The sequence below is a fragment of the Anas platyrhynchos genome, chromosome 1 (assembly GCF_047663525.1).
Source record: "Anas platyrhynchos isolate ZD024472 breed Pekin duck chromosome 1, IASCAAS_PekinDuck_T2T, whole genome shotgun sequence".
NCBI classification, from domain to species: domain Eukaryota; kingdom Metazoa; phylum Chordata; class Aves; order Anseriformes; family Anatidae; genus Anas; species Anas platyrhynchos.
The window spans coordinates 36663993-36676810 of NC_092587.1; the positions used below are offsets into that span (position 1 = coordinate 36663993).

The following is a 12818-nucleotide window of genomic DNA, read 5'->3' on the forward strand; positions in this document are numbered from 1 at the left end:
AACATGCAAATGACATTTTAATAATTATAATTAATATCTAATAATATAATTGTATAACTGATATTAATAATAATTACTGGTTAGAGAGAAACACAGGCTTCCATGGTGTAGAAAATGTCAAGGGAATAATTTCTAACACCTAGTTTGGACTTTCCTGCGCTTACTCTGTAGCATCACTGTAATATCTGTTCAGCAGATGAGATGTCGCCGTGGGGCAGAAGGTGTCTGGGGTGAGCTTTGGGAAGGTGCAGCACTCCTGGGGGGTCTTAGGAGGTGAACAGGAGGAGGAAACAACAGTGGGTCATAGACAACACCATGGTGAGGGCCAAGGGTTGAAGGACCTTTGGCTGTGTGTGCTCAACAGTGCAGAAGGCAAGCAGTGGTGCTGTTCTTCTTCCCCAGAAAAAAGACAAGTTTTTCTGTTTGATGAATATTCCCACTACGCCTCCTAGTTATTTGGTGCTGGGTCTTTGAACAGGAATTTACTTAAAGGGAGGCAGCTCCAGCACTGCAAACCTCCCAGCTAGGCTAAATCTCCAGATTCACAGATAGCTCAGATAGCTGTACCAGTACACGATTTGCATTAGTTGTTTTGAGCCCCTGAACACTTTAAGCCTTAATACTTCACATTTCTAGAAGTCTCCCTTAGCGCAGATGTCTGAATCAGTAGATGTGAGAAGCTGATGTTTTATTTTTAATTTAACGTCAAATAGGTTGCGTACAAATAAGCTTTTCCCTTAAAAATACTGTTTCAACCCAACCAAAGCTATTTGCAGAATTTAACTGAAACTTCTCATGGTTTCAGCCAACAGAAATAAAACAAAGAGAAGCTGAAACATTTCAGCTCATTAAAATTTGTGAGGGTTTTGACTACTTTTTTTTCTTTAATAATAGAAATTTCTTAGACTCAATAAAAAGCACTTACAAAACCAAACCAAAAACAAAATTAAAATCTTGTTTAAGATTTTATGAAAAAAATTAATCAGCTTCAGATGTATTGCCTTTTTCTTGAAGAAGAAATTATTTTTATGCTTGTGTCATTTCTTTCTCCTCTACCCCTCTCCAGTTTTCAGCAAGTGAATTGGAAAGAGACAAATATATAAACAAATGAAGTGAACAACTTACACAGCATTAGTGTCGACAGATTTCTCCATGTTGTTTAAACAGATAAGAAGGTATTGGACTTTAGGCTGGAAAGCGTGGGAACAGCTATTCAGGCCTGACCACGTTTGGCAGTGAGAACAGGCTTATCTTTAGGCATTTGTTACAGTCTGGATTTCAAAATGCCTCTTTCACAGTGTCATTAGCTCTTGACATTTTATCACTACCGTTGGAGTATTTGATATCCTTTGTAAAGCTCCCCCAGGAATAAGAGACCACGGGAAACACATCTTTGATTCAAGTGCTATTGACCCAAACCTTCCGCCGTGCCAAGCACCGCTTCAGACCCTCAGCATGCCAAGCAGGAGGGATAGTCCAGGAACCCATGGCCACCTAAACCTAGGGATGGGATAACGTGAGTATTAGGTACTTTATTTTTAAATGGCAGACGTTTCTAACTGCAACTGTGAGTTTGAGGAAAGGGCCTTACCTGTGAATTTTGAAACATGCTGTTTTCATTTATGGGCCTATGTACTAGCCTGACAGTGATCGCTTTCTGGATGAGGCACAGTATATAGCCCTACAGCTTCTGTAGCCTACTACATGGACAGAGTAGCAATAACATTTCATTATATGCTGGTGAGGGTCTAAATTTGAGGATTCAGAGAAGAAAATATGTTCCTTACTTCGTAGGCTGCTTGTCATGTTGATGTTACCTCAAGCCTCGCTTCTATAATTAGGAAATTCTGACTGTAAGGCTAAATAATGTTTTGAACAATCAAATATGTATATGAGATATATATATATAAAACTACAACACCTACACATCTGCAAAATTTAGTCCAGGTTTCCAACTGCAATTATATTAATGCATATAATTTGAATTAACTATAATTTCACCAGTTCTGTAAATCCCCTTGAAAGGATCTGTTGCTTGTTGATTTTGTGCCATGTGAAGACATGATAAATATGACATGTACCCTCATCACATGAATAATGTATTCTGCATCTTAAGCAAGCCAGTTCTGCTCCAGAGAGATGCTTAATCTATTCCCTGCTTCTGGGGATGAAAGGAATTAAACTCAGTGCACTGATTTCACAGTATGTGCTCATTTGACTTTAATTATAAAATGATTATTTCAACATTTTTTTTCCCCTGTAAAATAAACCAAGCCTGAGAACCATGTAACCTCTATAGAATTACATTACTTCTTTGTGCAGTTGGTCTTTGCTCATCGATACTGCACTTACAGTACAGTTACACATGGAAGGATAAAAACAACATCTTGGGGCTTACAGTCAGTATGGTAGTTTCAGATCCCACAGCAATAAAAGCTCCTTTGCTGGCACCTGGCCAAAGGAAGCAGCGCTGGAATCCTCTTAAGTGAATATAAAGGTCACAAGGAGGAACCTTCACCAGGTGCAGGGAGATGACTTGATCTCATGCTACTCTGGAAGATGTTGATCATGCATCCTGGAAATATGTATTTATTACCATTTATTAATGGACTGTTTGAACCTGTGCAAAGCTCAGAATAGGATCATCTTCCTTTCTAAAAACAAACAAAAAACAAACTGATAAAAGTTCTCTTGGCTGTAATGGCCAGACCAGAGCTTTCCTTGGGAACAGGACATCTGCAGCCCATGCCTCAGGAGTGACAGAGCATGAAGTGGCTTGAACAGCTACATTGTCAAAGGCAACGCCATGCTTCAAGCTTGAAAAAAAAAAAAAAAAAAAAAAAAAAAAAAGCTTTTTGGGAAGGTAATGTTCTATCAGGCATACCATCTGAGGGGAATAGCAATGAATGCTTTCCATGCAGTGTAGAGTGTATGCTGATCACTGATGGTAACACCAGCTGACATCTTTCCATCCAAGTCCTGAAGAATGTTACCAGGTTCAAAGTATCGCATCTTCCATTTCAGAAACTATTCAGAGCTGACCTACATACTGTCAACATTCAGATCCTGTCCCCAAGCAAAACCAAAAACAGCTGTGCTACTGCCTCAAACTAGTTAGTGTTGCTAATAGTAGGACTTCCTCCTGCTGCCAAAATGCTTGGGTGGGATGTGTCTGCATCTCCAGTAAGGCAATGCACAACGCATCTGCACATCTGTGCACAGACAAAGATGCTATTTACAAGGTGCTAGCTTATCTATAATATGTGAGGCCAAAATTTCTAAGTGTCCAAAGTGATATAAAAGTTTAGGAGTTATTTTCAGAAACCCCAGTAAACTCTCAAACGTTGACTTTATCAGACTGCTTAGTCTGATAAATGTATTCATGTATCTAAACCCACAATATCCACTGTGCTAGAATGGCAATTTGTCAGGGCATGAAAAAGTTTAAATTATTTCTTTTACTGTTTTTACTATTGCCCCAGCTAAATCTCATTTATACTTTAGGGATCCTAAGATCCAGAGATGCAACAAGGCATGAAGACAGATGTCTTCACAGTATCGAAAGCTGAAGAACATACATAAGCCTAGATAATTTTTTTTCAGAACACCTGAAATTTAAGAGTATATCTCACCAGACACTTGTCAGTATTGTCTCTCTGAAGTATCTCTGAATCATGTACAGCACACAGAAAAGATTTATTTGTAATACACCACAAAACTTCCAGAGTATGGAGCTTTAAAAATATATAAATAAATAAATTAATTAATAGTCACAATGACTACTCAGCATTTGACATTTCTATTTTTATCAAACGATCTAAAGAAAAATTACAGCAGTACAACTTTCATCAAACCTTCTCCTTAAAGAATATGACTGAAAATCATTAGGTGTTCTCATAATGTTCTATGAAATCATGAACTTTAGTCTGTATTCAGACCATAGCATAAGTATCTCTCAAATACAGTAACCACTTCATAAGTATCAGCTAGTAAGTTCAAGGTGAAAAAAAATTGAAAGATTAAAAAAAAAAAAGACAGTAAGTTAAACATTAGAGACGCATGAGCTAAAGCATTACGTGTAGAGCTCCCCATATAGACATCTTAATTCACTCTGAAGAACAATGAATCTAGATTTTTACTGACTTGACAGAAAAAATGTTTGTTGCTTGTGTAATCAGAGTTCCTTATAAAATGCCTAATAGACACCGTAGTTGAGTAATTTTGCAACAGTTATGATTGTACCATGGGAATAAAAATCACTTTAAATCGCTAGGATATTTTAAGCAGACAAAAGTAAATCACACAACTCTCCTTTCCCTGCTCCCTCTCCCTCTCTCTCACATGCACACGCACCTGAACATAAAACATCCACGAGATGTGTACTTTGGACCTTCAGAAACATGTCTGTTATTATGATGAAATCTGAGTCTGGCAATGGTGTAAGTCTGAGCTCCATCCCTTGTATCCATAAGCTCTCAGAAGGATGTGTGACTTTGCTTAATAACAAGGCCATGGAGCACACGGAACATTAACATTATTCGTTAGAAGGTGGGTGACACGACCTTACAGTTTCTGATTTCTGTTGCATTACATCTTCCCTTCCAGTCAGAGGTTACTGCTGTTGAACTCAGAATGGCAGCATCAGTTATTCCACCTGTGCACAACCTTTGTCAGTGTTCATTTGTTTTCATTAGTAGATCCCTAAAATTATACATGAGGTGAACACCTCTTTAGATTGCTGTGTATAATACTTGCTTTTCACAGGCATCATTTGCAGACTCATTTGAAGTAATTATATGACACACAGGTTTGAAGGCCCATTGATCTGGTGGGTCCAGCTTTGTGTGACAGGATGACAGACTACGCAAGGATGGTGTATGCATGGCAGAAAACCATGTGAAGATGAGAACTCTGACACACTGCTCAGTGTTGGAAATATGAGCCAATCTCCCTACACCGTCAAAACTAGATATAAAAGAATGGATTTCACAGGGCCTGAAGATGTGAGCCTCTGATGAGAAGGTTTTTGTGATCAATGCCTGAAATCTGCTGCAAAAGGCAGATGCAGAGATGTTCCTGATACTAAAAGCCCCAGGAAGCCTAACCGTGGAAACTCCTTATGTGGGACCTTCCTTACAAATTATTTAGTGGTAACTATAAGTCATTTGCTTTTTATAACTAGTTTAATTTTGATTAGTATTACATTGCTGTTCACAAACGAGTCACATGTTATAAAAAGCAAAGCAAGTCTTACCTGGAATACTCTGTCTCCTCACAGACAATGCTCCATCAGGTGGCTTTGCCTGGTTTGCAGACTTTGTGTAAGGACTTTCATCTAAACAGAAACAAGCAACAGTTTCAGTTACTGATAAATATAGTGTTAAAAACAGTATAATTTTTAAATCTAATTACTGTGTGAACTAGCAATGAGTACAAGAGTTGCTGTAAGCTGGATGAGGATGGATATTTCTGAATTCTCAATGACAAAGGCTCTGAATAACAGAGCTGAGAAGTATGGAGTAAAACTCAGATCAGAGATAATGCTCAGTTGATGACAGGCTGAATATACAAAGGCCTTTTTGGTTTTCAGATAAGCACAGAAACTTTCCTTTTCCTGGTGTTAAGAAGCTTCATGTGTCAAAGACTCCAGTAGCAGAGAGAACATCCCTTTTCAGGAGAGGAACACATCCAGAACCTTGTGAGTATTCTGGCTGTAAAGATGCTCCTTTTCCTTTTCCTCTGCCAGAGGATGCTTCCTTCTCTGTCGTAACAAATGATTGGAGAAAACATCAGAGAGATGTTGCCAAATAGGCCAAGCACATTTATACCAAAGAATGGCACTGCAACAGCCTGTGTCTAAATATGAAGCTTTGTGGAGCACCTACTGATCAACCTGAAGGCAGCTGCTGGTGGGACAAGAAGAAAGTCATCAATTAAAGGCAGCATTAGGGAGAAATGAAGCTCTTCTACATCCCTCCTAAGAACAGGATGACTGGTAGGGAAAAAAATCAACTACATTGTAGCTTTAAAAATGACAAGCTGTAAGATCAAGAAAAAAATGGGGATTGAAGAGAAGAAATAAGAGTGTGTATTTTATTACTTCAATCAAAGGAAAGGAATCACAAGAAATTAAGCTTCTGTCTTGGTTGTCCTTTAATCAAGTGTTCAAACACTTTAAAGCATTATCAAATCCTTCTACTTACATCTTTTTCCATCAGGTTATGAAAGACCAACCAGTTTCTAGCATGTGCATGAATACATGCTTGAAAGAGATCAATGACTAAAGGAATCAAAGACTAGAGTACCTAGTGCATCAAAGACTACAGACCCAGTACTGCATCCTGAGATCCAGTGGAACCACATTTTCTGGAGAGTCAGGTTTTCTTTTCAGCTAACGCTCTGGACATGATAAGCCTTCTTTGCTGATTACACTATTTATGTCTTGTAAAGTCCCAAACTTGCTTAGAAACTCACATCAAAGACACCAATCCATTTCTATTCAAGTGAGATAAGGGTTTGGTAAGCAAAATTTATTTTAAAGCAAGGTCTCAGAAGGAAGTGACTGGAAGAGCTGCTTGGGATTAAAAAATGATTTCTGCAATGAACTCATCTTCTGTTAGGTGGATGTAGAAACAAAAAAAAGCTGAATATATCTAATGTTTTTTAAGGGCAAAAGATTGTTGCATGGCTATGCACATTACCAAAAGTGCAGCAAGTAAAGAAGAAAATATATTGGTAAAATATCCCTCTACAGCCAGATATCATTGCTTTTTCTACCGTAAAATTAACTCTCATTGCTTTAGAACTGCATTGTTACAAGGAGGAAGGTAACAGGCTTGACTATACTGCATGCTGGTACAAACTTGAAGAAAATAAAGCTGTCAGCTATATAATAAACAGGAGCATGAAGAAATATTAACATAGACCCAGCTACACAAGTCACGAAAAAGGGAGATGTATAAGCCTTTATTTCTCCATTTGAGGTAAGTGGAAAAGCTAATATTATTGCATATGCAGAATATACATACCCTCATTAAAGAAAAAAAAAAATGAACAAGAGCTTCTAAGAGGATTAACTTTTTTCTTTCCTAGAAGAGTCATAGTTGAGGTAGAACTCAGGCTAAGGCTCTCAAGACAACCTTGATAACTTATATCAATTCCAAAAAAATATAGGGATCATCAATAACGTGGCTTGGATGTCACATGTATTACTCCTTATTCGCAGGTGCTGTATGTGACAGCAGATATTGTGAGACATGCATTTTTCTGTTAAGAAGTGGGCAGGAAACATAACACAGTTTCTTAGGAACCGATGGATGGTGATGACTTTTGGGCCTATTTGCATGTGTGCTCTACCTGTGAAAAATATATCAACTTCAAGGAATAAAACAGCTCTCTCCTAGACAGACTCCTTACATATGCATTATTTCCATCAGACTGGAGAGATGGCAAAAAGGAGAGAAGAATTTCCACAGCTAGGCCTTTTTCATTGAATCTTTGTCAAGAGCAAATGAATAAATCAGGTACAATATTTTGCTGGAACAGGATTTTCCCAATACTGCACTACAGTGGGAGCGCATGCGGTTATCCTGAATTCAGAAAGAAGGACAAGCCTGCAAATCTTGCTGGTTAATGGCACCGGTGAGGGAAGGTCAGTGTACATTCAAATTACTTGCAAGGGACCCTGAGCAAAAAGTCTCATATTTTTACATACCAACTGACAGATACGGCAGGAAACTGAGACTGCTGTGTAAGCTAGCATTTTAGTCCATGTATATTAGCGCTGAAATCTTGTCAGGTATTTATGCAGTGTATGTACTGTTAGGTACTGTGGGGATGTAATTATGTTACATTTCTTAATCTGTCTACAGACTTTGACAGAAAACAAAGGATCCCCAATGGCTATTTCACAAACTTTTGAACCCCTATTAAGGCAAAATACGTCCAGTTATCATGGGGGTATAACAACGACCCACTGCCTCACTGATGGACCGGGAAGCTTCACATTGCTGGAAGTTCCCAGGCCAGGAAATAATTGTCTTTCAATGCCCATTTAAAAGCAAAATTGCAGCCCAGGATAACCAAAAATCGGTGTAAAGAAATCCCAGAAGCAATGGAAAACAAATATAACCACCTAGAGAAAGAATACAGACAGCATCCTTATTTGAGACAGAAAACTAATATGAAGAGCAGATAGATGCAGAAGTAGACATCATCCCGAAGACTAAGAGTAAACTAAAGAGACAAAAGAGCCCTGGTAGCCCTGAAATGTCAAACCCCATCATGCTGTCAAAAAGGGGAGAAATCTTTTTGTCTGCATTAGCAAAGTTGTACGTATGGTCATAAGAATTGATAAATCAAATTCTACTTTACGCCCCCACCTGCCAGAGGGGACCTATCTTGGCAGGGAGGATCTTAAAACATGCAAAAATGTTCTCCTGATGATATCTCCTGATATCAGTGCTTAGAGGGATTTGTCCGAGTGCTTTGTGTTTCCAGCTTCCCCCTCTCCAGCACAGAGACTCCCTGCAGACAAAACCCAACCCAGAGAGCCCCCACCCTGAAAAAGCAAAGGAGTAAAAGGATGCGAAGCATGTTCCCAGCGGGCAACAGTAACTCCAAATTAGGTAAAGATGAGATATATTTAAGAAGCCACACACACAAAGCAGAGGGAGAAACAGGCTGGATTCAGAGGCATAAATCTCACGCCGAAAGCCCTGACTGGAGCAGGCCGGCAGAGAGCTGCATGCTGGAGGGGCCTCTGAACGTGCCAGCTTTGCCCCTTTCCTCAGGAGCACACCATGGGTGTCCGTGCTTATGACACTGGAAATAGCGTAGCTCTGTGGATACAGTCCTGGAACTGCATTCATTACATCCTTTTTTATTCCTCCTCCCCCCCCCCCCTAATTTTCTCTGGTGAAAGAATAACCAGCCCTGAATACACAATGTGTATCAAGTTGGTGTATAATATAGAGGTGTCTGCTATGCCAGCAGATCTCTTCATTCAGTTACTACAGGAAACAAACCCTCTTACACTGTTAAAGAGGTCATTACCCCCAAAATCATAGCTTAAGTATTTTCTGCAGTTGCAAACATGTGATAGCAAACAAGTTGCCCGCTGTACTACTGTCCCCTTTCCTGGCAGAGTGCAGCAGTGATCCCGAAGGTCCATTATGAGATTCCTAACCTGCGAAGCCAAATCAGCATCTTGGATCCTCTTTACACTTGTCCTCACAAAAGCAACAGCCCCAAGTACTGGTGGCAGTAACCACCACATCATCCTCTCCAAGCTCTGCCCACAGTTCTTCCAATCGTAGTGATCAAGTGGACAGACAAGCAGCCCTACTGCTTGCAGTTACTACTGTAGGCTTACCGCTTTCAGCTGTGACCCATGAGGCAGATAAGCAGCTCTTTGCACTTTCCTGCCTATTTTTAACCAGCTGGCATCTCCACCCTGTAACGGAATGATTCATTCTTTGTGTTAAGGACCACGCTGTGAGCCATTTATAGCGTTCTGCATTGCCCCTGCTGTACAGGGGAGCCTCCATCCAAGACTAAGGGCTCTTTACACTCTAACAAACCAACAGTAATATAATCCTATAAAGATTATATATATGTGCATTGTCCAGTGTGTAAGTGCTAGGGACTGTGCTAGCAAAATGACCATATGTAATCTTTAGATGTTTGCTATATTCAATTTAATATCCTTTGAATGATACCAACTGGGGGCACATAAAAGGGAACAGAAGGAAAGTCTGAAGATATTTCCTCAACAGTCCAGTCCAGGCATTCGGTATATTGGGAGGTTTATGGCCACTGAACCACTTGTGTGTCCCTCAAGACGGCTGTGAAAGCTATTGACACAAGAATGTTGTTTACAGATGGGGTAAAGGCTACAAGCACTCCCTTCATGCCAATCTTCACACCTGGTTAGAGGATCTTTCCTGTTGCTGAGGCATGGCCAGGTGATAACTACTGAACCCAACAAATATCACAGAATTATTAAGGTTCGGAATGACCTCAAAGATCAGCTAGTCCAACCATCCCCCTACCAACAATGTCACCAACCAAACATGTCATAATCCTGTGCTGCATCATTCTCGTTCTTCAACAACTTTCTTACCAATGTCTAGTTATGGGATAAGCCATTCTTTAGCCAAGGGAGGAACGAACTTAAACATTTTTAGAGTGATTCCTAAGCAGACCAGAATCCAATCCTGAGGTGTTGCTCATATGTTCCTCACTGTGCCTCTCCTAAACAATTAATGCGAGTTCTAAGACTCCACAAAAAAAGTACATCCTTCAGCTTGCTCAGTGTATAGGAGATGTAGGACTATCTGCACGTGTTGTTGCTTACAGTCTTTGTGATAGCACACATCACAGACTAGCAGAGAATCATGTTCCAACACAGAAGATGACGACGTGCCAAATTGTCAAGATGATGATTATGGCAGACAGAATATCCCTGAGAAGATCAGTTTATTTATCAAAAATTAAAAGCACAAGTGTCCCATGTATTGCTTCAGGCATTCCTAGATCTGCAATATCCTGTTCACTCCTGAATCTTATAATGAAGAATATTTTTTCAGTAAAAGCAAGAGATTTTTATGAATCCTGCTAGCACAGCACACAATACCATAGGCTCTTATACTTCATTTATCTGAAACTTAACCTAAATTTCATCTTTAAATGGCATAAGCTTACTGTTATCTAAAAGCATCATTTCTGGCACAGTATCATACCTGTGACAGCTGGTAAATACTGAGCTACAGCACCCTTGGTTATCCCCACAGTTTGCAGCTGGAGGCTTTCACAGATGAAAAATAAATACATATCTCCTGATGTCTGTGGTTCAGAAGCTCAAAAGTGTAGAGGCATGCCCAGAATCTCAGTATAACTTTATAACCATTCCTACAGCAATGTACTCTTCTAAGCTCAGACTTTAGAGCAGAGACTCAAGTCTCAGTCCATGTTCATAGATGAGCACCCAGACTCACAGCCACACAATCATTCCATCTCTCTCTCTCTCACTTCAGTACTTTAAATATGTCATACAAAGTAAAATAGTTTAAAGCTATCTCCTCTAAAATCAATTTGAAGCCCTGCACTGGATCAGGCAGAAGAGACAAACTGAACTTGAGATCCTTTGTGTGGTTCTGTGAGTTACCAACCAATAAAAATATAAATGGCAAAGTCGTCAGGAGCACTCTAAAAACACCTCTGATCTCTCAAACTCATCTCCTCAATTCCAGTTCTTTGTTCCTGGTAAAAATGCCTGAACATATTTTCTCTGCACTAATAAATCTGAAAAATGCAATTTTCAGGTCAATCTACAGTAATGGAAAGAGGAGGGAAAAAAAACACAAACCAAACCAAACCAAAACAAAAAATATCAGAAGAGAAGTTGGAGCTTAGTTATGAAGCTCTAGACTGCCCTGTCTCTTCCTGCTGGGACAACTTCTTTTAAAGACAGCAGACAAATCTTTTTCTCTGAACTTAGAAATGAAATAATTCTGAACAAGAAGTAACTGAATATTTATGTAATACTCCAATCAATGTAACCAGTAACAGACACAATCAGAAGATATATACAAGCACAAACTCTTCAAAAAAAAAAATAAACTGGCCTTATCTGATAACTGAATCATATGAAAAATAATAATATTCTTTATTGTTGCTGTTGTTATAGCTCAAGCTTATAAAGGTCACTAACAATTCTAAAACTCTGAAAAGTTCTACAATAAATTGAATTATAAGTTTGTTCTGAGTTGAACAGACTTGAGAAGATAAAACAAATGCAATTTGCTGTGCAGGAATGAATAGTGGGAATTTTACTTTGGCTGTTGATGGAAGATTTGGCACAAATGTTTTTAGCTTGGTGTAACTTCATCCTTAGTAACTGTCATTGACAACAGCAAAAAAAAAATAATCTCAGAAAATGTCTTCTTCCTTGGAAAAGAGGATGTTTTAAAAGATTTGCTTTTAAATAATGCAAAAGTCTAAAGAAAAATTAACATTCTGGAACGTTCACGGTTACCGCGATGCCACCACAGCTACATCAGAGTGTAATGGACTATAAACAGTTGAAAAAAGAGACAAAATTGGCTAAGTTCATTCAGCAGATGTATAATGTACAGATTTTGAACGTATATGCTTCACGAAACAACAATATGTCAACAATTTGCTTTGCCCACGTGCTAACCCATTCAGACTTGTTACGGGAGCTCCAACCATGAAATAAAGCATTAATTTACCCTACTGGTGCAAAAGAATAACATTTTTTCAAGTTCCTTTCACAGGAAGCTATGGCTTCGATCACTTACAATGAATCTGGATTCTTTAAATGGCAATGCTGCTTTTCAAAGTAATGCTTAGAAATACCCCCAAATTCTTAAGAGCTGTATGTAAAACAGTGATTTGTGAACTAGGCTCCAAGTAGGACAAATATGAATGTACTTAATCTTAATCCTTTCTTATCAAATTCCCTGCTCAGTGCACTCCAGCAGTCTTTATTAAGAAAGCATTGGGTTTCAAATGCTTCCATAAGTAACATTTGTTGGTGTGTGTGACATGAACGAATTATGAGAAGGAAGAGTTATTATTGCTGCTCTGGTAATTTCCTTTCCTACATTTAGCACAGTACCCCTTGGTTTTCCTACAAACTTAATTTTAACAGTTATAACATCCAATGAATAACTGTGTTGTCTCTCTAAAGTGAAAATTTATTCAATTTTATTATACTTTATGTAAATTTAATTCTCTGTTTTCTGAATTATGCAGTTACTTATTACAGTAGCAGCTCAGCTTTAATCTACAAG

At 38.8% G+C, this 12818-nt stretch overlaps 1 protein-coding gene across 22 annotated transcripts in view; it reads right to left on the bottom strand.

Annotated features, from left to right (window-relative positions):
• Positions 1 to 12818, bottom strand: part of GRIP1 (glutamate receptor interacting protein 1) — a 317628-nt gene that overhangs the window by 98101 nt on the left and 206709 nt on the right. For 20 of the 22 annotated variants that reach the window (XM_038185237.2, XM_072034610.1, XM_072034603.1 and 17 more), the window contains exon 2: positions 5255 to 5335. The exons of the other annotated variants lie outside the window; for them this stretch is intronic. In XM_038185237.2, coding sequence (XP_038041165.1) covers positions 5255 to 5335 — 81 coding nt within the window. The remainder of the gene's footprint in view (positions 1 to 5254; positions 5336 to 12818) is intronic. 22 annotated transcript variants of the gene reach the window in all.